General features: G+C 48.7%; 8 protein-coding genes across 8 annotated transcripts; 5 read left to right on the forward strand and 3 right to left on the reverse strand.

Annotated features, from left to right (window-relative positions):
- Positions 1-574: 574 nt before the first annotated feature.
- On the forward strand, positions 575-2,500 carry T069G_03795 (luciferase-like monooxygenase domain-containing protein; the record flags this gene model as incomplete). Its single annotated transcript, XM_056171005.1, has 8 exons — positions 575-629; positions 707-847; positions 936-1,140; positions 1,200-1,212; positions 1,285-1,344; positions 1,408-1,964; positions 2,024-2,201; positions 2,273-2,500. The coding sequence occupies 8 exons, from the start codon at positions 575-577 to the stop codon at positions 2,498-2,500; spliced, it is 1,437 nt and encodes a 478-aa protein (XP_056031897.1).
- Positions 2,501-2,945: 445 nt separating this feature from the next.
- T069G_03796 (cyclophilin type peptidyl-prolyl cis-trans isomerase/CLD domain-containing protein) lies at positions 2,946-3,930 on the forward strand (the record flags this gene model as incomplete). Its single annotated transcript, XM_056171006.1, has 5 exons — positions 2,946-2,983; positions 3,091-3,116; positions 3,312-3,457; positions 3,516-3,653; positions 3,730-3,930. The coding sequence occupies 5 exons, from the start codon at positions 2,946-2,948 to the stop codon at positions 3,928-3,930; spliced, it is 549 nt and encodes a 182-aa protein (XP_056031898.1).
- Positions 3,931-5,258: 1,328 nt separating this feature from the next.
- T069G_03797 (uncharacterized protein) lies at positions 5,259-6,507 on the forward strand (the record flags this gene model as incomplete). The annotated part of the gene is made up of 4 exons (XM_056171007.1): positions 5,259-5,458; positions 5,529-5,908; positions 5,972-6,098; positions 6,153-6,507. 4 exons carry the CDS (start codon positions 5,259-5,261, stop codon positions 6,505-6,507), a joined length of 1,062 nt encoding a protein of 353 aa, XP_056031899.1.
- A 302-nt stretch (positions 6,508-6,809) lies between these two features.
- On the reverse strand, positions 6,810-7,256 carry T069G_03798 (zinc-binding domain-containing protein; the record flags this gene model as incomplete). Its single annotated transcript, XM_056171008.1, has 4 exons — positions 6,810-6,885; positions 6,955-7,025; positions 7,092-7,166; positions 7,248-7,256. The coding sequence occupies 4 exons, from the start codon at positions 7,254-7,256 to the stop codon at positions 6,810-6,812; spliced, it is 231 nt and encodes a 76-aa protein (XP_056031900.1).
- A 2,251-nt stretch (positions 7,257-9,507) lies between these two features.
- On the forward strand, positions 9,508-11,914 carry T069G_03799 (pectate lyase superfamily protein domain-containing protein; the record flags this gene model as incomplete). The annotated part of the gene is made up of 4 exons (XM_056171009.1): positions 9,508-9,801; positions 9,859-10,258; positions 10,325-11,674; positions 11,742-11,914. The coding sequence occupies 4 exons, from the start codon at positions 9,508-9,510 to the stop codon at positions 11,912-11,914; spliced, it is 2,217 nt and encodes a 738-aa protein (XP_056031901.1).
- Positions 11,915-16,866: 4,952 nt separating this feature from the next.
- T069G_03800 (uncharacterized protein) lies at positions 16,867-17,332 on the reverse strand (the record flags this gene model as incomplete). The annotated part of the gene is made up of 2 exons (XM_056171010.1): positions 16,867-16,939; positions 17,019-17,332. 2 exons carry the CDS (start codon positions 17,330-17,332, stop codon positions 16,867-16,869), a joined length of 387 nt encoding a protein of 128 aa, XP_056031902.1.
- A 710-nt stretch (positions 17,333-18,042) lies between these two features.
- Positions 18,043-21,046, reverse strand: T069G_03801 (uncharacterized protein; the record flags this gene model as incomplete). Its single annotated transcript, XM_056171011.1, has 4 exons — positions 18,043-19,395; positions 19,459-19,796; positions 19,860-20,677; positions 20,733-21,046. The coding sequence occupies 4 exons, from the start codon at positions 21,044-21,046 to the stop codon at positions 18,043-18,045; spliced, it is 2,823 nt and encodes a 940-aa protein (XP_056031903.1).
- Positions 21,047-21,325: 279 nt separating this feature from the next.
- On the forward strand, positions 21,326-21,730 carry T069G_03802 (RNA polymerases N / 8 kDa subunit domain-containing protein; the record flags this gene model as incomplete). Its single annotated transcript, XM_056171012.1, has 4 exons — positions 21,326-21,361; positions 21,416-21,477; positions 21,530-21,616; positions 21,676-21,730. 4 exons carry the CDS (start codon positions 21,326-21,328, stop codon positions 21,728-21,730), a joined length of 240 nt encoding a protein of 79 aa, XP_056031904.1.
- Positions 21,731-23,971: the final 2,241 nt, after the last annotated feature.

Here is a 23,971-nt window from a genome sequence, read left to right on the forward strand (position 1 = left end):
GCACTCCACCAGTTTAGATAACTTTGTTTAATCTATAGAGTAGATGCCTGTAAGACAGTGGGTAACTTTAGCGTGCATCATTCAAAATCGTGGCTGTTTGGCTGTTTTGAAGATTGATTGCTCAATGGCGGTATCCCCACCCGCGCTGACGTGATTTCAGCAACACGGAGCTTGTCTCGCGCATCGCCAGAAAGGGTAATCTGGGGGAAGCTATTTCAGGGCCTCAAGTCTGATAGGACACATCCGATTGAATCTGCCGTATTTACCCAGAATGGCAACCATTTGAGATCACCGTCTGAAGTGGAGAGGGCCGTCTTGCGTGATTGCATCACTTGAATTGCACCATCGTAGCAAAAGCTGTTGAGTCTTGTACAGCCATGACGACCGCTCGCATAGCACCGAATATCGGACATGTGGTTCCGAAGAGCTATGTAGAATATATGTGCCGTATCGGCAGTATCAGCAAAATCTCTATGAGATTACATACGTGCGAGCTGCTTCAGGAAGTGCCTCCTCTCGAATAGCAAACAAGCACATCATCGTCTTGAGGTCATAACATCATTTTTGGGCAGCCATGGGTTCGCAAACCGGGAAAAAGAGCTTAGTGCTCAATGCCTTTGTAGAGATGTGTGCGTCCAATAACATCCTTGCTAACTTTGCAGAGCAAAAAGAGATAGTACTGACTGTCTCAATTGGTGGGCTGCAGGCAGTGGCCACCAGTCTCCTGGACTCTGGCGCCATCCCGATGACCAGTCTTCGCGCTTCAATGAGATTGAGCACTGGACTGAGTTGGCTAAGCTGCTCGAAGAGGCCAAGTTCCACGGCATCTTTATTGCTGATGTTCTGGGTAAGGTAACCCGGCTATAGTCGAGGCCCAATCTCGGGGCAAGAGACTGGGATTATCATAGACATTCTAACCTGATGTTGGTGTGTAGGTGGCTATGATGTCTATTCCGGCTCCCTGGATCCGGCCGTCGTCTCCGGTGCTCAATGGCCAGTACATGAGCCCCTGGCTGTCATCTCGGCCATGGCTGCAGTGACCAAGAGCATCGGTTTCGGAGTCACTGTCTCTACAACATATGAACAGCCTTACCATCTGGCTCGAAGACTTTCCACTCTCGACCATCTCAGTAAGGGACGGTAAGGCTAAGCTTGTGACTTCACACTGATGTTGGATGTGCCGCTGACAACCTCGACAGGATCGGATGGAACGTAAGTCGGGAAGATCTGGCTTATGCAATGCAGCCAACAAGGGGGTCGAGTATATGCTAACGGTAGATGTAGATCGTCACCAGCTACTTGGACTCTGCAGCCAAGAACATGGGCCTAGCTCAGCAACCCCAGGTCAGTAATGTTGCAATAGCTAATGCAGGGCTGCCATTTCGTGATGTGCTGACTCATTCGTAGCATGACGACCGATATGCTCAAGCTGAGGAGTACATCAAAGTGATGTATAAGCTTTTTGAGTCATCGTGGCGGGATGATGCTGTTCAACTCGATCGTTCTTCGGGTGTTTATACTCATCCTGATCGTGTCCGTAAGATCAACCACAATGGCAAGTTCTTCACAGTCCCTGGCCCTCACATCTGCTCGCCCAGCCCCCAGAGAACCCCCCTACTGCTACAGGCCGGTACCTCTAAGGCTGGCAAGATCTTTGCTGCACAGCACGCCGAGGCTATTTTCGTCTCTGCACACGCCCCGCAAGTGTGCGCCAAAAGCATCGCGGAGATTAGAGAACTAGCTAAGACACAGTTCGGCCGTGATCCTAGCAACATCAAGGTCCTTGCTCTTGTTTGCCCTGTCCTCGGCAGGACAGAAGAGGAAGCCCAGGCCAAGCTAGCTGACTACAAGCAATATGCCTCGCTTGAGGGAGCCCTTGCTCTGTTTGGCGGCTGGACTGGTGTTGACCTCAGCCAATATGGAGACGAGGAAGAACTGCGGGAGGTTGAGAGCAATGCCGTGAAGTGAGCTCCCTTGTCTCGTCTGTGTCATAACTAGGTCCGATCCTAACATTCCATAACAGATCTACTGTCCAAGGCTACGCCAGGTTTTCCCCAGGCACTGCCAAGTGGACCAAGCACACCATTGCCGAGCATGTTAGCATCGGCGGCAACGGTCCCGTATTGGTAGGAACTCCAGAGCAGGTGGCCGACGGTCTTGAGACTTGGGTTCAAGAGGCCGATATTGACGGCTTTAACTTTGTCAGTACCTCCTTCATCAAATTATTCCATACCTCTTTATAATTCATAGCTTACTGACTGGTAACCTTCAGGCCTACACTCTCTTCCCTCAATCTTTCAAGGACATCATTGAGCTTCTGCTCCCAGAGCTCAAGAAGCGCGGTCTCTTTTGGGACGATTATGCCGTTCCACAGGGCACTTATCGCGAGAACTTTTATCGCAAGAGTGGACAAGCTGGGCCACTGGATGAGCACGTTGCATCAACGTTTAGATGGAAGGCGGGATTTTCTGCAGAGGAGGCTGTTATTCCTGAGATTTAGAGGAACGTTACGGCGATGAGGACATCATGAACATCGGAGCCCCGTACAGTGCGAACAGTATAGCTCAAGCTGATGTGTACATTCCGCTACCGAAAGATGAAAAAAAAGTAATCAAAGATAACATTGAGAATAAAATTGGCATCTTGTTTTTTAATTACGATACTTTTGCATTGCACAATATCATTAACGCTTCGAGGTGTAAATCGCATTCTGAACGTTACAGTTTGATCGTGATGTCTCAGTAAGAAGTGGCTTAGTCACCGCTTTTTCACAGTGCGCCCGTCAAATATGAGATTCCTTCATTCACTCAATTCAATCACAGACGCGAAGCTCACATCAAGTACAAACAGCGAGAAAAAGACATCTGAAACGAAGAACTATTGTCGCTATTCAACTCCAATCAACTCTACATCGAGTCAAGTCTCATTTTGGCACGCTATACGCCATGGCGCCCACACAATTGCCAGAGTCGGGCAACCCTCTGTACGTTCTTTCAAGTTCTCATATCTTTGCATCTATCGCCTAAATGATATTTACGCATCCATCGATGCTCACTTGGGAATACGCAAGACTAATTGAGACTGAATCAGGGTCTTTTTTGACATAACTCTGGGGGGTAAGTCAAAATGCTGCTGGCGGCAATGCCGGCCACCGAGTCCGTTTAAGCGTCAAGCACCACTGTTTGCTATATTAAATGAAGTGCTGAACATGTCGTTCCTCACACGGCATAGACTCTCAATCCACATCACAATTGCCTCCGACAACTCCAATCTCATATCTCGTCACGTTGCTGACTCTAACTCTCACGCAGGCGAACCCCTCGGTCGCATCACATTTGAGCTCTTCAAGGATGTAGTCCCAAAAACTGCCGAAAACTTTCGACAGTTTTGCACCGGAGAATCCAAGGACGCTGGCGGTCGTCCACAAGGATATAAGGGATCCAAATTTCACAGAATTGTAAGCCTTTATCCACGGAAGCCTGATTCGTTGGCCCAAAGCTTATCTCTATCTTTAGATTCCAAACTTCATGTGCCAGGGTGGAGATTTCTTGAAAGGCGATGGAACGGGATCTACCTGTATCTGGGGCTACAAGTCATTTGATGACGAGAATTTCAACCTGAAGCACGAACAGCCCGGTCTACTGTCCATGGCGGTATGTCCAAGAATCCCTCATTACCCCTTCTTTGTCTTGTGACTTATCGATCGCTAAACTTGACTGATGTTTCTAGAATGCTGGACCCAACACCAACGGTTCTCAGTTCTTTATCACCACTGTTCCCACCCCCTTCTTAGATGGCAAGCATGTTGTCTTTGGAAAGGTTGTTGATGGGTTGGACGTGGTCACTAAGATGGAGGCAACAAAGACTGGCTATCGAGGAAAGGATGTGCCCAACATGGAGGTCACTATTGCCCAATGTGGAGAGATGTAAATATTGCCCATTAAATGGCACTGGGTCAAGAGTAGTTGATGCAGCTGGGTTGACGCTCTGCGTATAACTCATGCATTCTGGGCAAATTGAAAGCAGGATATTATCTTCTGGGTGGTTTGAAGCCAAAGGCGGGTTGGAGGACACCAAGGAACAGGTGACAAACGGCACGGAATGAAGGGGAAATTGATTGGACAACGACAAACAAACAAAGCAGATAAGTTGAGTCCCGAACAAACTTACAGGGGAGGAAACGTCCGGGGAAAACTAATTGCATTGGCCTTAAAAATGACAACAATAATAAAAGGGTGCCACAAAAACATCTGCTGTCCTGTCCCTTTTACCAGTTCCGCGCTTTGACATACCGGGTGCTCCATGAATTCTCCAATTCCCATGTGACTTTTATAACCACTCATTCAGATCGCCGTCATCCGTTGCTCCTTGCTTATCTTTCACGGCCTTTTCTCTTCATCCTCCAATCTGTCACTGCAGTCGGTGCTTCACCTATATTGATTCTCATTCTCACGCAAATATCTTTGGTGAAAATCCTACTTGCCCTTTCTCTCTCAAAATGTTCGCTTTTCTTCTTCATTTGGCCTTTGGAAACTATATACTCTAAGTTTCTACTCAAGTCGCTTTAAAATGATGTCTAACACTTCGTTTAACCTTTTGTTGATGCCGAAGTCAATCTCAAGAATAAGTAAGTCTACGCCGAAGTCTACGCCCAAGTGAGCACGCCGTTGTTGAACATATCACCACGCGTGCTGGGAATAAGCCCGTCAGTATGGCTGCGTCTCAGATGAGCAATCTAGATTTAAGGTTACTGAAAAAGAGCCTTGGTTAATAGACTCTACTAATTTATGCATAGTTTGATATTGGGCCCTATTAGAAGGCGGTCGCAATGGTAGTAGGAAATTTATCTGTCATCAAATCTCTACTACTGGCAATGAAGAAAAGTAGATCAATTGAAGCTACACGTAAACACATTCATTTTATATGTGTCACAGCATATTCTCGGAGTACAGAGACCCTCAATAGTCCGTGTATGCTGTCGATTCATTGAATCCGATTTGCCTCTGCCGATTGCGCGTGCGGGGATGTGGAGAGATGGGCAGATGTTTGGCAGAAACAGCTTATGGCGTCATTTGCGCTTGTGCTGACTCGGCTTAAAGGATACTTGAACCTTCATTTGAACCTCCGTATCTTCATATGTACTCTGGTGAAATATAAGGGTTTGTTTCTTCTTCCTCTGAAAGCTAATTTATATCGAGTATACTCACTTTTGCGACAGGTAGCCCGCTTCTTATATAGACTCAAGGCCGCGTTTCGCCATGTCATTCACATCCATCCCAATCCTCGACCTGGATCTCTCCAGAGATCCGGCCACCAAGCCCGAGTTTCTCAAGCAGCTCCGTGATGCACTCATGGAAGTCGGCTTCTTGTATCTAAAAAATGTAGGCATTTCACAGGAGTTGTGGGACGAAGTTATCAGACAAGGCAAGGGCTTCTTCGACATTCCCCAGGAAGAAAAGTAGGTTTCACTCCCACGTGGCAACAGTTGAGTCGAGTTGACTTACTAAAATCCAACTTAAATGATACAGACTAAAGATTGAAATGAAGAATGCGCCCTCATTTCTGGGCTACTCTCAGCTCTCTGCGGAAATCACTGCCGGGGCCATAGATCACAGGGAGCAAATTGACCTCTCAACCGAGCATGTCCTCCCCGGCCCCGATGCGCCGCGGTTTTACAACTTGCTCGGTCCCAATCAGTGGCCCTCAGAAGAAAGCGCGCCGGGATTCCGAAGCACTTATACCGAATACATGCGCCAAATGGGCGAAATCACCATCTACTTCACCTCGCTGATTGCCGAGGCGATTCAACTACCAAAGAACGCTTTTGAGAAGTACTTTGAGGCGGATCCGCAACACAAGCTCAAGATTGTCAAGTACCCGGACCTGGCTGAGCTGGGACTTCCAGAGGGCACGCAAGGGCAAGGCGTAGGCCCGCACAAGGATAGTATGTTGACCAGCTACTTGCTTCAAGCCACGAACCACCGAGGTCTGCAGGTCCAAAACGTCCAAGGCAAATGGATCGACTGTCCTCCCATCGACAGAACGCTTGTGGTGGCTATTGGACAGGGCATGGAGGCGTTGACTCAGGGCGTCTGCGTGTCAACTACACATCGTGTCTTGTCCCCTGCCGCAGGAACCGGTGCACGGTTTAGCATCCCCTTCTTCCAAGGTGTAAAGCTGGATGCGACATTTGAAGAGCTGGAGACGGTTGGAATCGGCAAAGTCCCTGAGGAAGTCAAAGAACAGCGCCAACAGATCGTAGAGAGAAACGGCGGTCGCATCGATGATGTCGAGTTTACATTCCGAAAAGGCTCCGTAGCTACCACAATGGGAGAGGCAACTCTGCGTAACAGGGTCAAGAGCCATCAGGATGTTGGAGAACGCTGGTATCCGGATATCCTAAAGTCAATCCTCGAGGAACAAGCACAGGCTGCGCAGAAGCAGCAGGCCCGCAATGTGCCCAAGCCAGCGGCAGAAGTGGTTCCCACAGCCGTGGAGGCGCACTAAAGACCCGTGGGCTTGAATCGTCTTGCATGCGAGGCGTCTTGACTTCTGTTGGAAGAGTATGGGAAAGGACCAATGTAGGAATATACAGACCAATGAACACGCAGAAACAAAGAGAAAAGGGCCATCATGACAAGAAACGCCACAGAAGTGGCCTGTGCTATGCTATGTCTCATTGTGTTTTGTGAACCAAATACTCCGTATCAGCGCTATAATGCTTCGCTTCCAGACCAAACTCCCTTCGCCTTGCCAGCAGCCTGGCAAACACCCAGTTTTTCTATACGGTCAGAATGAATCATTCTCCATTATGAGCTGGCGACGAAAGTCGGGAAACACTCGGGCAAGCCCTTGCTGTGCTTATTCTGGGCGTGTTCCAGAAGTCTAGACGGAGTCGTGATTCGTTAGCCATGACCCAATCTGGATATATTATGTGAGGGAGAAATGTCGTACGCGGGAGCCTTTGTGGTCTTCAAGAATGTCGACTTGCAGATCTGGCACTGGATGTCCATTGCCTGGGCGTTCTATGCGGGTGGTCAGCGGTAGTCGGGGCTAGGTGGCCGGACGGGCCATCAAGGTGTAGAACGCACCACTTTGAGCTGCGATTTGGCAGCCTTTCCACCCTTCTCGTTGTTGCGCTCACGCTTCTGCTGTGCCTTGGCGCCCTAAACATTCATCATGCAGGTCAGAAGCCGCCGGAGTGATGCAACGGAAGAGGCCCGTGGAGTAGCGGGAAAATGTCTTACGTTGCCCATTGTGACGGATGTGGGATGAAATTGTTGTAGAGCGGGGGAGCAAGCCGAAGCTATTAGTCAGACAGGGATGATCGATTGATTGTTATTAGGCGAAGCTGCGTTGGGCGGAACTGTTTGCTCTGATGCACTGAAAAGCAAATTATCGTGAGATGCGGTGTCTCAAAGTTGAGGAACATTTGGAGCCAAGAAGCCGATAAGACCATGCGATAAGCCTGGAAAATTTGCAACCTGAACTGTACCAATAGGGTGGTCAGGTGAGCCGCCGGAATTCCGAGTGAGCGGAATAGCGGGCGGCGTCCGCTGACAGGGCGCCATTAGGGGAGAAGTGTGCTGAGCGTGCAGCTTTTAGTGGTCTGGAACTGCTGACGGGAAAGCGCCACAGGAGGGAGCTGCGCCACTCCCGACTTCACTTACACCCGGCATTCATAGCTTACACGAGCACCAACGGACTTCAGAAGAAGCTGCAATGGTTCGTTACATGTACTGAGTGCCCTGCATTAATTTGTCTCTCGCTCCTCGTAGGGAGGCTTCACAATCAATTGACTTGACAGAAGCTTTCCTCCTTTTTGAATGATTCCAGGTGGTCTGGTGAGAAACAATAGCCAAGAAATAATCACCTACCCGATTGGGCCAACGGGGCTATATCGGGAGTCCGGAGCGGCTTATATCACGTACCAGGATGTGGGAGAGAATGCCATTGTCCTATCACTAGTATCAGGAAGAGTTGATGGAGCACGCCATTAAGGCAAGTACCGGTTGTAAGAGACAAAGCAGCTGTAAGCAAGTTACTAACTTTTAAACATGTCGCAACAATCCTGGTTGATTCCTCGTAGGATCGCTGCCGCTGCTAATCCCAGACTTATTCGCTACGCAGAGCCGGCAGAAATAAGCTTAGAATGATACTTCATCCTGACGGCAGCCCATGTCACCTCTCGCCATTCGCAGCCATTCTCGGATAGGCAGTTGCGCTGGAAAGGGCCGGCATCACCGCACCTAGACGGCCGGCGTTGCTTGGCAGAGCTCCGACCCTCTCATGTTCATGTTCTAGACGATCTCATGATACTGTACGTAGCTCAATGGGCGCCGATGCTAAGGCGTGGTCTGTGGAGGTGCATTAGTGACTGACCATGTACCTTACTAAATATCCTGGTCTGTATCGAGTGCAACTTCATAAGGTTATGTAACTCTATTCTTATTCTTACTTGCCTGGTGCGAGGTCTCGACGCGGCAGATTCCGGGCATTTCCCACCAATGAATGATATAGGCTACATAGGCTACTCAATGCTCGTTTACAACTGCTCACGTTTATTTCTTGGCATTTCGTATTGAGGTAGCTCGTCTCCCCACCATGTGATTTGTTCAATTGTGTGTTGGCTAGCATAGTTTGTCTTGTATGTTACTGTATGTTATTCGTGTGCCGTTTTGGCAATACGATGGGCGGTCTGTCTTCTGAAGCGAGGTACGTGAGCTGTCACCTAATCAATGAGGAATATTCTCTATAAGATTCCATGATTACATATGTAGGTAGGCAGATACTAATCCGAACGCATTATACCGGGAGTGGTACTATTTGTTTATCTACCTACCTCAATGGATCGTTGCATCGATTGATACAAGCTCCAATTATGCAAGGGGATTGCTCTTTAACAGGGGCCAGTAATCTCCCCAAGGCGAATTTTGACCTTAAAAAGTATCTAACGACGAGGGGGTAGCATGGCAGCTGCTAGTCCTGGATCTTTGCCAAGGCGTTTAGTAGAGTATGAGGACAACACGATTTTGACTGAGAGTACTATCAGCTTTAGACTTGCCTTTTATTGCTCTTTCGTCTATGCTCAATGTTATATCGGTGGGGTGAATGCAATCCACCCCGCAGCCTGCCCAGTCACAATTAGACATGGCTGCCTCGACCCTTCATGTCCCCGACATTCCACCATCCCCTCCGGAGTAATTCACGCCACGCCAAGTGATGCCTCTTTGGACAATGAAGCTGACAATTGGGCTAGATCCGGGCCGAATGGTAGTCGAATCTGATGCGGAGTTGTGGGCTGACCGGTAGACTCTTAACGAGACTACGATGGATGCATGCATGAACAGTATGTGAGGGGTGTTAAAGACGACAGGACTCGAATTTAGCAGGGGTCTTATACTCGGAGGCGGTGATTGAAGTATAAAGAGGCGGATATTCCTCCGTCGTGGGTGCTGTCCTGACGATCGTCCTTCATCCAGCATCTGTTGATCATTGACCGGCATCATGTTGAAGCTCACGGCGCTCGTTGCGCTCTTGCTGGGCGCGGCGTCTGCTACGCCGACTCCTAGCCCTCCGGCAAGCGATGAGGGCATCACCAAGCGTGCCACCAGCTTCTATTACCCCAACATGGACCATGTCAATGCGCCCAGGGGTTTCGCTCCTGACCTGGACGGCGACTTCAACTACCCCATCTATCAGACTGTCAACTCAGGAGATGGAAATGCTCTCCAGAATGCTATCAACACTGATGGAAAGGGTGGCTCTCGTCATCCACAGTGGTTTGCCTCACAGCCACGAGTATGTGTTCCTTAATGCAAATATTCGTATAGATGGGTATCTAACGTTAGTGTCCAGGTTGTTTACATTCCTCCAGGGACATATACCATCTCCAAGACTCTGAGATTCAACACTGATACCATTTTAATGGGCGACCCAACTAATCCTCCCATTATTAAGGCTGCTGCCGGTTTCTCAGGCGATCAGACTCTTATCAGCGCTCAAGACCCCTCCACCAACGAGAAGGGAGAGCTTTCTTTCGCCGTAGCTATTAAGAATTTGGTATTGGACACTACAGCTATACCAGGTGGAAATTCATTTACTGCCTTATGGTGGGGTGTTGCTCAAGCTGCGCATCTGCAGAATGTACGCATTACTATGAGTTCCTCCTCGGGCGGAAACGGCCATACCGGCATCCGGATGGGTCGCGGCTCAACACTCGGCCTCGCCGACGTTCGCGTTGAACGCGGCCAGAACGGTATTTGGATTGATGGACATCAACAAGCGTCGTTTCACAACATTTATTTCTTTCAAAATACTATAGGCATGCTCATCAGCGGTGGCAATACCTTCAGCATTTTCTCGTCAACCTTCGACACCTGTGGAACCGGCATTTCAAACACTGGAGGTTCGCCCTGGATCGCCCTGATTGATGCAAAGTCAATCAATTCCGGTGTTACTTTCACAACTACCCAGTTCCCTTCATTTATGATTGAGAATTTGACAAAAGATAATGGCACACCTGTCGTTGTTGCCCGAGGCTCAACTTTGGTTGGCGCTTCTAGCCATGTCAACACTTACTCTTACGGCAACACCGTGGGCAGAAACCCTACTTACGGCGATGTTACGTCTAGTAATACGAGACCTGGTGCTCTTGCCCCTGGTGGTCGTTACCCTTATGTGGCTCCCCCTACTTATGGAGATCTGCCCATCTCGAGCTTTCTCAACGTCAAGGACCCAGCGCAGAACGGCGGGAGGACGGTCAAAGGTGATAACACGATTGATGAAGCACCGGCCCTTAATGCCATCCTGGAACTTGCAGCAAGCCAGAATAAGGTTGCTTATTTTCCTTTTGGCAAGTATCGGGTGGATTCCACTCTTTTTATCCCTAAGGGTTCCCGCATCGTGGGTGAGGCTTGGGCCACCATCACTGGTAACGGCAACTTTTTCAAGAACGAAAACAGCCCACAACCCGTGGTCTCAGTTGGCCGTGCAGGCGATGTTGGAATTGCACAGATTCAAGACATGCGTTTTACCGTTAATGACGTTCTTTCAGGAGCCATTGTCGTTCAGTTCAATATGGCTGGCAACAACCCTGGTGATGTTGCTCTTTGGAACTCTTTGGTCACTGTTGGTGGCACACGAGGTGCTTCAGCCTTGGCTAATGCTTGTACCAACAATAGCAATGAATGTAAGGGTGCTTTCATTGGTATCCACGTGGCAAAGGGATCATCTCCTTACATCCAAAACGTTTGGAACTGGGTTGCGGATCACATCGCTGAGAACTTCAGTGGCGGCACCTCGATTGCAGGAAAAGGTGGTATTTTGGTTCAGTCAACGAAAGCAACTTGGCTTTATGCGATAGGAAGTGAGCATTGGTGGTTGTACCAACTCAATCTTCACAATGCTGCCAACGTTGTTGTGTCTCTGCTCCAGGCGGAGACCAACTACCACCAAGGCGCCAACACGCAGCAGATTCCTCCCGCTCCTTGGGTTGCAAATATTGGTACTTGGGGCGACCCTGATTTCGCTTGGTGCAACGGTGGTGATAAAAGATGCCGTATGGGCCCTGCAAACTTCATCAACGGAGGTTCCAACATCTACACATATGCCTCCGCGGCATGGGCTTTCTTCAGCGGCCCTGGCCAGGGCTGCGCTCAATTCGAATGTCAACGTAAGTTCTAATATCTCTTTCAAAAACCTCTTTCATTTCTTTGAATGTGACTAACATTGAATAAAAGAAACCATGCACTGGATTGCCAGCACCCCCAGCAACCTTCAGGCTTTCGGACTCTGCTCCAAGGATTCCGTCAACACACTGCGTCTGGGCGACGGCACATTTATCAACACCCAGAATGGATACACTGGCGGCTGGACTCCCGGCGGTGGTGATGTTGGCCGTTATACTACTTAATTGACGCTTCGAATGAGCTCAACATCTTGAGCTAGAACGTAGTGTATGAAGAGCCACATATAACGCGCTATGGAGAGAGCTGCGCAAAAAAAGCCCTCCAATTGTACATATCTATTTAAATGTCAATACGAATATATGCACATATAGCTTCTCAAGTTGTCAAAGAGACAAGACATAAAATCTCTTCATAACTCAGCCAAACGGCGACATCACTTCTCACCTAGAACTGTAGCAAGCTACCTAACCACATGACTACTGTAACTTGTTCTTTTGATAGTTTTCAGTCTCAGTTAGCTTGATGTGAAACTGGTTTCTTCCAAATCGTTTATCATGTGTCCTCTTTTGAAGCGCGTACTCACCACCAGAAGCCCAAGCAAGAATCATCATTTTGTTTTTCATCAGGAATCTCTGCATGACGATAGTACAGTGGTCGGAGAGATAAACAAAGTCGCAAGTAATATGTTTTAGAGTTATTATTCTGTATAGAATGATGTATAAATATAACACAGCCATACACATGGAGAGAGACTAAGAGGGACCAATATGTTGAACGATAGCAATAAATGGAGAGACTAGCTAGTTGATACACTTTGAGTCTTTGTTTTCACCTTTGACGTATGTTAACGGCACTTTGTTTTGCTTTACCTACGTGACAATTATCTCTTGCGGCCTTATCAACAATATTTACATCTCGCCACACTGGGCAATGGTGACGTCCATGTTGGGCACATCCTTTCCTCGTGCAACTGTGCCAATAGGGTGGTCAGGTGAGCGCACGGCGACTGAGTTGCAACTTCAAGTTCCTCAGGCCACCCTTAATGCATCCACTGTGATGTATCCCCCCCCCCCCCACAGTCATCCACCTTTCCAACCACCTTTCCTTTTGGGAGCAGGCAAACGATTGCATTCTAAACCTCCACGCCCAGCATCCAGCTCTTAATTGCTCCTACTCTCCACCCCCCAACCACGATGGAACACATTTTTCCATGTTCAACTTTTCGTCTTCCTCCGTCACCAACCCTCTTCATCATGCCCATTTTATCTTCATTGAGCACGGCCCCCCCGGCACTTTGACGGCATCTTATCCATACAAACATAAATGGTCTTCCTTTTTGGGTTATTTTCAGTGAAATCATTTTTCTTGTCGCCCAGGGCGTTCAATTTTATTTGTTAATCTGCACACAGAATTTGCAAGGTACCTTAGTACCTGTAGGTGGTACTAGGTACCTAGTACCTACTAGGAGGTAGTAGTACCTAAAAGTCTGGTGTGTCGTCCTACTTTCTTTCCTTCTGCCGGTCCTATTGCCTCCCCCTTTTCTTTTTGTGATCATTTGCCTAATAAATCGATTAGGTGAAGAACCTTCTCCATACGCTTGAGTATAGGTTTACAGAGGCACGACAACCCCTCCAGGGCTGCTAAAGTCCCCCGCATCAGCTGTTGCAGACAAGGTCCCGCCCTCCCCTAGTATCGTCATCTTTGTCAAAAGCACCGATTGTGCCATCTAAAATCGCACAAACAAGGCCACCTTCCAATGCACTTGCTCACAGTCAAGGCAGATTTTGGTAGTGAATCACACTAGTCTGTGCTTCTACATCCCGAGTCATACCGAAGTTCTTCCCCCTTCCCGTCCATTTGCCGGTCAACATTACAACAATAACTCCATGTCAACATTGATTGCAATATTTCCACAATCGTGTGCAATAATCCCTCCTTTGTCTTCCTGAGAGAAAAATACTAAACAGATTAACGCCAAGTTTACCCTGACTCCGTCTCCATGTTCTCTTGGATACAAGGCATCGCCGAAATCTACACACGACTCCCAATATCCCCATACCCAAATCTACCTTGATTGTGCCAACCAAGTGCCATGAAATTAACAGCGAAATATCGGGAGAACAATGAACACCTTTAAACAGCCGCCTCCTGAATCACGAGGTTTATTGTGAATGTGGCGACTAAGTGACCTCATCTCTCACTTTTCCCTCAGAAGAGACTTTACGCGATGCGCGCGCATCCAAGCACTTGACATCCAATTATCCTCCAAGCAACGGCACGTTGTCTCAACCACTATTGCTCCACTACCCAAGTTTATCGTCATTGTGGTTACCAAACGCCATCACATCCGATGCTTCCTCGACAACCTGCGTACTCACAAAATTCTCCCAATCGAACCATCATACATCCGACCCTCCTCTAGCAGAGCGGTCCAGGGACGAGCGTCGAACCCATTTGCACCCCTAACATCGGGCTACCTGACACCCATTACTGCGACAACCAACCGCTATCAAATGTCGTTCTTCTTTCAGAGGGACATGCGTGCGCGCCCAAGCGCCATCACATCCGATTCTCTACTCCGTACCGAGGTAGCACATATGAGGACAAGAAAGAATGCGCTTGAGCAGACCCACTGCCCGTTTTACCGCCAACAGCAACCAAACACCAGTACATCCGATTTTGCTCGTCAAAATACATGTTTCTCAATGCCAATTCCTTTCAGAAGACCCTATCTCTAAGTTTGCTTTCATTGACTCGCCATGACCTCCATTTCTTCCCGCGATTGAGCCACCATCGGCAGGAGTTCGTCATTAAGCTCCATTTTCCCCTTACCTAAGATCACCGCCAACCATCGCCATCGCATCCCACTCTTTCTACACGGAAGATGACAGAAGACTCAAAGCAATACGCTTCTCGTATCCCATCTTATATTGACCAAAAGACATCATGTCCGACAGTTCTTCGACACGTTGAGCATATTTTAACCGGGGGGTTCTGAACTTACCGCACCAGGCTCCTTATCGGTATGCCGGCCAAGCGCCACCAGCTCTTATTTCTAAAGACACGCGACCTTAACTGAGATACCCTCCCACGAACCTTTCAACGACAAGAAGACGTTATTATGCGGTATATCTTCACCAACGAGGGAGTGCATGAAATAGGGATTCAGGTCTCGGGCTACCGATGGGTACCCATTAATATTTCTTCTCTGACCTTCTCAACTATTGCTTTACATTTATCGTTATCGCTGGGCGCCTGTCAAGATTCGGCGCCTCCGAGCACAAGGCATTAGGAAGCAATTTGTCCCGGAAACACTTGACGGCTCTGCCAGTCCTGGACCACAATCCTCACCACGACGAAGAGAAGAAAGTAAGCCATTAGCAGACGAGCGTCGCTGGCCCCGATTGACCTGTTATGTAGATTTTTTTTTTTTTCTTGAAGAAAAATTCCCACATTTCCACTAAACCTCTCCCAGACCATTGGACTTCATATTAATGCAATTTCAGTCGACATCCGATATCCAAACTACCTTGGACAAAACTGGCCTATACTGAGGCTCGTCCCTGCATCTCATCTACCATGCCAATTCCGCCCAGCTCACTCATCTTGTCGGAAATTCTCACAGTCGCGCTTTTCTCAGTCTCGTGATTGAATAGTCAGCACTGTGATTAATACTCTTGAGAGCCAAAGAGTAAACTTATTGCGGTGTCTTCTATCTCCCCGATAGTTATTCCCATCCCTCGACAACCACCGTCGTCTCTTTCGCCTATACTCGTGTCAGTTTACAAATCAACTACATGATAGTATTAAAAAAGCATAACATCACGTCCAGCGCCGTCGTCGCCCCTATTAGGAGCAACCACACCCCACCCACTCCTCAGATTTAGGAGGTTCTTGTCAAGGAATCTGTCAAGGGTAGTCCCTGTGTGTGCCCTATCACAAGCAAATAAGATCATACCACCATGCCGCCACCAAGAGCGACTACACCACCGCCTGAGCAGGATTTCGTCGAGGAATTTGGTTAGTGTTTATATAAATCTGCTCTATCATGAGCCAGTAAGTCCATACCGCCACGTCCAGTGCCACCGTCACCGTCGATGCCTCTACCAGTAGCGACTATACCACCACTACTGCCCAGAATTTTGGAGTGTTTCGTCCAGGAATTAGTTGGTAACAGCACTCCTCAGAAGGCGGAAGCCATCATTCCGAAATCTATCAACTACCGCCTATATATATGTCAGCTTGTTGTAGTACACTCAGCCACGCCGGATGAGAATCAAAGAATGCTTTTTTTTTTTAATCTGCTACTATCGCTACTTTCTCCTACTATCGCTACAAGTACTTTCTTCAACCATCTGCTACTCTTCTCTAGTATCTGCTACTTGACTCTGGTATTTCCTATTATAGCTATATTTCTCTAGAATCCAGAATTAACACTATCTACCTCGTATGAACAGCTTTAATTGGAGACACGAGATGCCACCACCGCCGCCACTACCAGAAGCGGCCGCACCATCCTCAACACCCAAAGGCGAAGGGTTTCGTCAAAAAATTGTCTGACGTCCTACATAGTTATTCTTCACATCACCTTACCCCGGACTCTCATTGAGCATTGAAGAAAGCCGGCCACGGGGAAATATTTTTCAGCGTTGAACCATCACGACCAACATTATATTCTGGTATATTCTCATGGAACCATTATCTATTTGGTTGGGTTTGAGAACAACCATATTCCGTGACACCTCATCTCTCAAAAGACACTTTTGCCTTTTTACTACCTCCAGACCAATTGCAATGTTACTATTTGACCCTAATTGCACTACCCAAGCACTTTCCATACTTGTAACCAGTGCTTGTTTTTCTTCTCATGTGATGTGAACGTGAACAATCCAAAGACGTAGGATCACTGTTCCAGGTAGTGACGGCATTGGCACCAGCCATTAACGACGCAGACTTAGACAATGAAAAGCCAGTTCCAGCATTAAATGGTTCAGAGAATGAATGGCCGTGTGTAGGATCTTGAGACGTCAGGTCCACCGGTGGGAAATGGTAAAGAGTGTACGCCACCAAGGTCTCTACGTCCCGCCACCTTGCAATGTTCATCAGCTCTCTGGTTGTATTTATGATGAGCATGTCTTATATACATATTCGAATCTTCTATACGCTAGGTGGCCACTTACACTATGGATGTAGTAGATGTAGCAGATGTGGTAGATGTAAGAAAGACAACAACGGCCACCCAGCCCAATCTGTAACGAAAAAAATAAAAACGGCCTCTCCGGCCCATTTTTCAACGAAACCCCCCCCCCCCCCCCCCCCCCCCCAAACCTCTCTCTCCTTTTTTTTTCCTCGCCTCGAGAGCGAAGTTTCGCCCCGGAGGGCACACCCTTGGCAGGCACGGGGGCCCGCGACGGCTTGGCGGCCGGTGCCTCGGGGGGCACCACGATCTCGACCTCTTCGGCCTCGGCCTCAGGCTCGCCCATGGCGACGTCCTCATCCTCGTTGGACTCCTTCTTGTCCTTCTTCTTGTCCTTCTTCTTGTCCTTCTTCTTGTCCTTCTTCTTTTCCTTCTCCTTTTCCTTCTCCTTTTCCTTCTCCTTCTCATCTCTCTTATCCTTCTCCTCCTCGGCCTGGAGGCCCATTGCAACATACTGTTGCACTTGTTTTTGGGATAAAATTCCATTGGGGCCACGCCCCACGACACCGGCAACTTTGATGATGCCGTGTTCTGTATATATGTAATCAGCCATAAAGTACATCTCATAGATCAAAAGTGTGAAACTTACTCGGGCCGCCGCCCTTCTGCCTTCTGGTCCCCTCCTTCTTCTTCTTCTTCTCCTTGGTCTAATAGGAATTCATGACGGTGCAAATAGGAGAACTCCAGATAAAAAGACTGAGGTTTCCAAGAAAAGAAAAATAAATGGCAGCATGCACCATGGCAATTTTATCCAATGGAAGATATATCGGGCACTTGGGTAAACAAAACGGCTGGCGCTGCCCTTTTTTTTTTCTAGCAGATACACAACAGCTTTATCCCCTCTCACCTCATCCAACACACTGTAATTCTCGAGATACAGATTCACATATGGTCTGATCATGCAAATTGAATCGATATAAGATTCCCTAGACTACCTATTAACCGACACTAATCTTGGACAATATATACATGTGAGCAGGCTTGTTCCTGCATCTGATCTACCAACAACGCCAAGTAGCGCATTTTACTCATATTCTCTCTTAGTCTCCTGCCCCTATTTTGGTAAAACAGCCATGGCACATCGCTTTTTATACATTCCAGCCAACCACTCATCTCAATTTCCTCCATCAAGATGCAGTTCTTCTCTCTTCACCTTTATACAGAAGTAGCCGATAGTGGCTTGGTTGCAAGGAGACCAGTGACCTTGTAAAACATGTCTTCGATAGAAGCGCCGGCAAAGGCTGGGGCAGCGTCGAAAATGTCTGCCAGGTATTGTTGGGGTATAATGTTGGTCTGAACATCATCGTCATCCATCTCCACATCCTCGTCTGCGTTCTGGGCCTCCTCCATCTCATCATCGCTCTCAGCGTCTCCTCCCAAGAGGACGGCCAACTTGTTATTATCAGCCTCCTGAGAAGCATTATCGAGTCGCAAATCTTGAAGGGGCTGAGCAGCCAAGATGGTCGACGCGTTGGAGCCTTCGGTAATGGTCCAGATCTGGGCAACATCATCAAGCGCGACAAAGCCACTGGTTCCGGGTACTGAAACGAGGCTCACGATTCGATGGGGGGTGTTGCAAACGATGAGCGGCTCAGGTTCGCTGGGGTGGAAGACTCCTATGCTAGAGGTGTTTCCGAGAGGAAGGGTGACGGCGAAGTGGCCAGTTACCGAGTCGACAGCAAGCTGTAGTAGCTCATCGGCTCCAGTCTTAGGGACAACAATTCCATACCGTAGATCGTCGCTCACAACATCATAGACATGCAGCTCCTCGGAAAGCACAATCAGATACTGTGACAGGACTCGCAATGAGTGCAGCTGTCCCTTCCAGAGACCCTCCAGAATCTTGACGACTTCACCAGAGGCCGCATTGATAACATACACTGCTCCCGTGTCGAGAGCGCCAAATGCGGCAAACAAAGTAGAACCGTCTTCCGAAAATGCGAGGCGGGCTTGGGCCTGTGCAGAACCAGCCGCATCGCCGGGGATGTCTGCGACGACACCAAGTCCATCGCCAATGGGAATTATCCGGGAGCAAACCCAAGTGAACTCCACATTGGCATCTGTGTTTCGCGAACCTTCTTGCTGGCGAGCCTTTGGTCGCCATAGACGAACAATGCCGTCTCCAGCAATAGTGGCGAAGCAAGTTGAGGCATTGTTCGATGCAAGATCAAGGACAGTCTCGGGGTGGCTCGTTGTATGAGGCGCATTAATCCTAGATACAAGGGCAATTGAGTTATCCTCGCCGTTGACCTGCCAAAACTTGAGGTATGACTCGTGCCTCTCCTTGAGGAACTGGTCGCCGGCCTCGCCACTAACTGTTGCGACATCCCTATTTGTAGGAGTCCAGTCATCGACACTGGCCAGCCACTTTCCATCTGCAGAAAAGGCAATGTGTGTAACGACAGGCTCTTCAATGGCGTAGCCCTTGTTGGTCAAGTTGACGTCTGTAGGTTGTGTCCGAGCTAAAGCCTGCTTGGAGATGCTCGTAAAGGTTTCGAGGTCAAAAGACTGCAACAGGGGCGCCGAGAACTCTCCAGTCATTGTTGCTTGGCGGCCGTTGCCGACGCAGACGTGAAGCTTGGAGGGTTCCGTTGCGTTGATTGCAGCGGGTATAGGCCGTCGCACTGTATCCGCTACTGACCAAACGCGCTGCACGAGCAAGTCTTTAGGTGTCGAAGCTTCGGCGGCGGCGGATTGAATGCCAGAAATATATGTGGTCGGCTTAAGTTCAGCAGTGGATAAGACCATTGTTGAGTTGTCATCCAGATGCACAACGTAGGATGATCCGCTGGTGGAAACGACAATGTTTTCTACACTGCCTGACAGGTGTGGAAGGAAATCCTTTTTGGCGGTATCCATCTGCCACAGCACAAGGACGTTTTCAGAACCTCCAGAGATCATGTAGTTGCCTAGTGAAGAAAGTTAGCAAGGAAATCAGATAATCCAAGAAAGGAAGATATGCGGGAACGTACCGTCTCGAGACCACTTGACGGCATGGACCGCCTTTCGGTGCCAGTGGAATTTCTGGGCTTGGATGCCCTCCTTAGAGGAATTGGACTTTCCAAGTGATTGGCTTCGAGAGAGAGCATCATGGTAGAGATAGATAGCTCCTCGTGCACCACCAACAATAACGTCCACGACGTTCTCAGAGTCGCGTCGTCCCTTGGACTTGTTCAGGGCAGAAGCTGGATAAACTCTGAAATCGAGAGTGGTGATGATATCGGGCACGTCGAATGAAAAGAAGTCGTACTGCAGCTGTTCGAAACCGACTGACTGCTTGTGTGAGGCTACACCAAGGAACAGAGAGTCATTGAGAGCACCGACCAAGACAAGGCCATCCTGGCTAGACTCAATCAAGTGCAAGCCATTGCCCGACTTCTTGGTGCTCAAAATAACCTTTGAGAGCGGAGATGAGAGAATATCCCCGCCATATGCGGTCAATTCCATCCGATTTGACTTGGCTGATTCAGCTACCACGATAACATCGGCCTTTGAGCCCGAAACCTCGGTAGCGGTCACCGTGATTGCATGAGCCGTGCCTGTCACCGTCTGGAAGCTCTGGTGTGTCTCGGCGGTCTCTGTCCAGTTCACAAAGTAAATGCGACCGTCTGAGCAGGCAACCCAGAGGTATTCGGGGTTCTGGATGGACAGTTTGGTCGCAACAATGTTCGCAGGAGACGTGCCCTTTGACGAAGAGGCATCGGCGGCGCCTATCGGGATTCGTCTCAAGAGTAAGGAGTCGCTAGCTGTGTACACTTGAATGGAGGTGTTGTATGTCAAGATAAGGTATCTAAGGGATATGAGAATGGCTCTTCTTCCGAGGAAAAAATGAATTGGTCTCTTACTGGTCATCTTGGGTAAGGATTGGATCAATGTCGAGCATTCTACCGCCCATAGGCTTAGAGATTCTCCAGCCAGTTTCTCCATCAAAAAAACGGCCGATCAGTCTCTCATCACCATTGCTTTTTGACCTCAACAACGCTCCATTTTGAAGGTTATCCTCGATTTCAGAGTCTCCGTCAGCTGGAGACTCTGCCTGTTCCTCCTCATCGCCTTGCTGCGGCCGTGATCTCTTTGATCGCGCATCGGCCTCGTTCAGGTCTCTCTTTCGCTTTTTGGTCGATTTATCCTGGGGCCTGGAGAGCTTGCTACCCGCCATTTTGGCAGAGATCCCGGAGAATGGCGCTGTGAGGAAGTTGGGGAGGAATGGCATCGAGGCGGCAGCACCCTGTTACTGGTATAAAGTACTGAGATCAATGCGCCGCAGAAATTTTGGTGCCGCCATGAACTTTTTCCACTATCAGCGATAAGATAAGCAATGGGCGGCAAAAGCTCGGCGGCATAATATTTTCAGCCATCCGCGTCGCTTCCGCAGCTAAACTCTTTCACGCTGCCAGGTTCACTACTCAAAAACGACATTCGCCATCACATCGCCAAGATGATTATTCCCATCCGTTGCTTCTCTTGTGGAAAGGTAGGCATCTTGATTTTGTCCCTGAGAAATCAAGAAGATGACTAATGACAATAGGTCACCGGTGACCTCTGGGAGCGCTATCTCCAGCTGATCGCCGATCCGCGCAAGACCGATGGGTATGCAGCCCTTTGACATTTGAAGCAGAACTCGAGGCTGACTCTAGGAAAGCGATGCCATGGACGAGCTAGGCCTTAAGCGCTATTGCTGCAGACGCATGATCATGACACACGTCGACCTCATCGAGAAGCTTCTCAAGTACGACTCTTACGACATTCCAAGGCACCCCTGACTCCGATTGCTAATCAACCTCCTAGGTACACTCCCGATGGACGAAACGAGAAGAAGCAGAGATTGAACGAGTCGGCATAGTTTTGTTTTGGGCGAAGAGAAAGATGCAATGCACAGTTTGGCGTTTTTGGATCCTGTTATTACCTATATTGTGACTTGGCGCAAGGAAGAATAAAAAATCAGATCGCAACGATGACGGCAAAGCCGCAGGCAACTCCGTAATAATGGAACGAGGATTTTTCTGCTATACGACTCTGCAAAACAAGAAAACAACCGCCGCTTATCGTGATGGGTTCTTTTTCTCTACCAATGAGGGGGGTGCATTTGTGACAAGTTTTGGGTTACTATGGTGGGCTTTGCAGATTGCCACGGTCACGCTTTGATGCCCACGCCCCATTGAGGCTCAATCCTTGTGTCGGTTGGACGGCGTGAACCGAATATCCAACAAAAAGTGATTGCCGCCTCTCTCAACAAGCTTGTACGTGTCGCACTGCGCAAGAAATCTGGACTTGCAAGACAATTCACCGCTTCTTACTGCCCCAAGGATCTACAGAGTAGCCTTTTACGGCATGTGTGTTGGTCAGCTTCACAATACGCAGTAATGGAGATCAGAAAAAGCGCCTACCCATCGCCAACACAAGTTCACTAACAGGGGCGCAACCCAGGTCGATGGGGCGATTCCGGATTCCCTCGGGGCAATGTCAAACAGGACCACCATATAATTCCAATATTGAGTTGTAAAGCACCCAAAATCATCTGCACTTGAATTCCATCTAGTGAGTCGGTGTTTTGCGGGGATACAGCGCGAGGAAGCCAACAAGAGTTCCAAGAAAAACTAGCCAAAATCTGCTATCCAGCATGCCATATCTCAGATTTGATAGCATTAGTCAATGATAATGCTACGAGGTAGAAACGAGAAGAATATAGCTCCAACAGCAGACACCAAAAATACGTGCAATGGTGGCAGATATTATAAAAATATGGCGATAGCAGCATATACTAGAAAAATGTATAACGGCTTATATTTCTCCAAGATGTCTAGAGGCTACTTTCCATGAAGAAAAGATATAATCTTCATGACTTATTTCCCAGTAGATTGGGCTAACGACCTCCGGTGAAGATTACAGACTAGTAGTCACTGGTAGGCATTCTTGTTCTTCACCTGAAATCAGATGTTCGTGTGTATGCCATGGCTTCCACGATAGCCGCAGCATAAATCAACAAGCTTTTGTTAGCCAAGTTCGTGGCTGCGCAAATCAACGGTGAGCAGCTACATTGGAAGCAGTAATGCTTCGACCCAACACACCAATAGAAGGCGAGTGAGCTAGTGCAAGCGAAGGACGAACTGTCGTATCAGAAGATGAAGGTTGCGCGCCCAACAGCCGGAAGGGCGTTTATGCGCAGGGCTAGATAGGTGCAAACGAACCTGTACGAATGCGTAATGGCAGCCACCAACACCACAGCGATGCTTTCCCAAGGCGAGAATATAATAGAAGGTAAGTTGAAAGCGGTCTATGAGATTCATGTGCACCTGATGGGACCCATAAAGTTGACTCTCACCACGCTTATTCTATGTGACGCTCCAGTAGAGCAGATTGCGCCTTGCGCCATGTCGGCTACAGAACAGATGGATTCACACGTACATCAAATTGCAAGCTGACTGCCAGCCTTCCAATAGACAAAAGAAGCATCTCGACAGAACAAGTAACTGTTGGCGGAGGCGTGAGGTTTCAGATTCAGGACGACAACTGCGCTCGGGAGTGGACCTTTGAGAGTGTGTGCGTATGCGTGTGCATGCAGTAAGTAGAGTTCCGTATGTCAGTAGCAGTGAATGTGATTGACTAACCACTTGGCACGACTGACTGACTACAACAGCCCGGCCTTGTGAGAAAGGTCAATCGCCACGGCAAGAGACATGTCACACGAGACTGACTGTACAGTAGCAAGAGTCGACTAAAATCCTACGCCGGAGCCAAGCACGAGGCCGGTGTGACTTGGCGGTGCTGTCGAAAGCTTCTGCAGCACATCCGGCTTATTCCCCCTTTTCTCTACTTGCATGGTCTCTCACAGACACGCACAGCAGAGATGGATGGATGGATGGATGGAGGCTCTGTAGCTTACTCTGCTGCTGTAAAGCAATACAAGTCGGGCATATTTTGAATCCTACTCGTACTCCGTACGGCATGCAAGAAGAACAACATGGCCGTATAACACGCATCAACACCAAAAACACCAACCTCGCCCACGCTAACTGCAACGCTTCGGGGAACAGAAAATCGGCGGCCCACAGACGGGTTGAGAACGAGTGGGCCTCGTCCGAGC

Source organism: Trichoderma breve, chromosome 2, assembly GCF_028502605.1.
Source record: "Trichoderma breve strain T069 chromosome 2, whole genome shotgun sequence".
Lineage (NCBI taxonomy): Eukaryota > Fungi > Ascomycota > Sordariomycetes > Hypocreales > Hypocreaceae > Trichoderma > Trichoderma breve.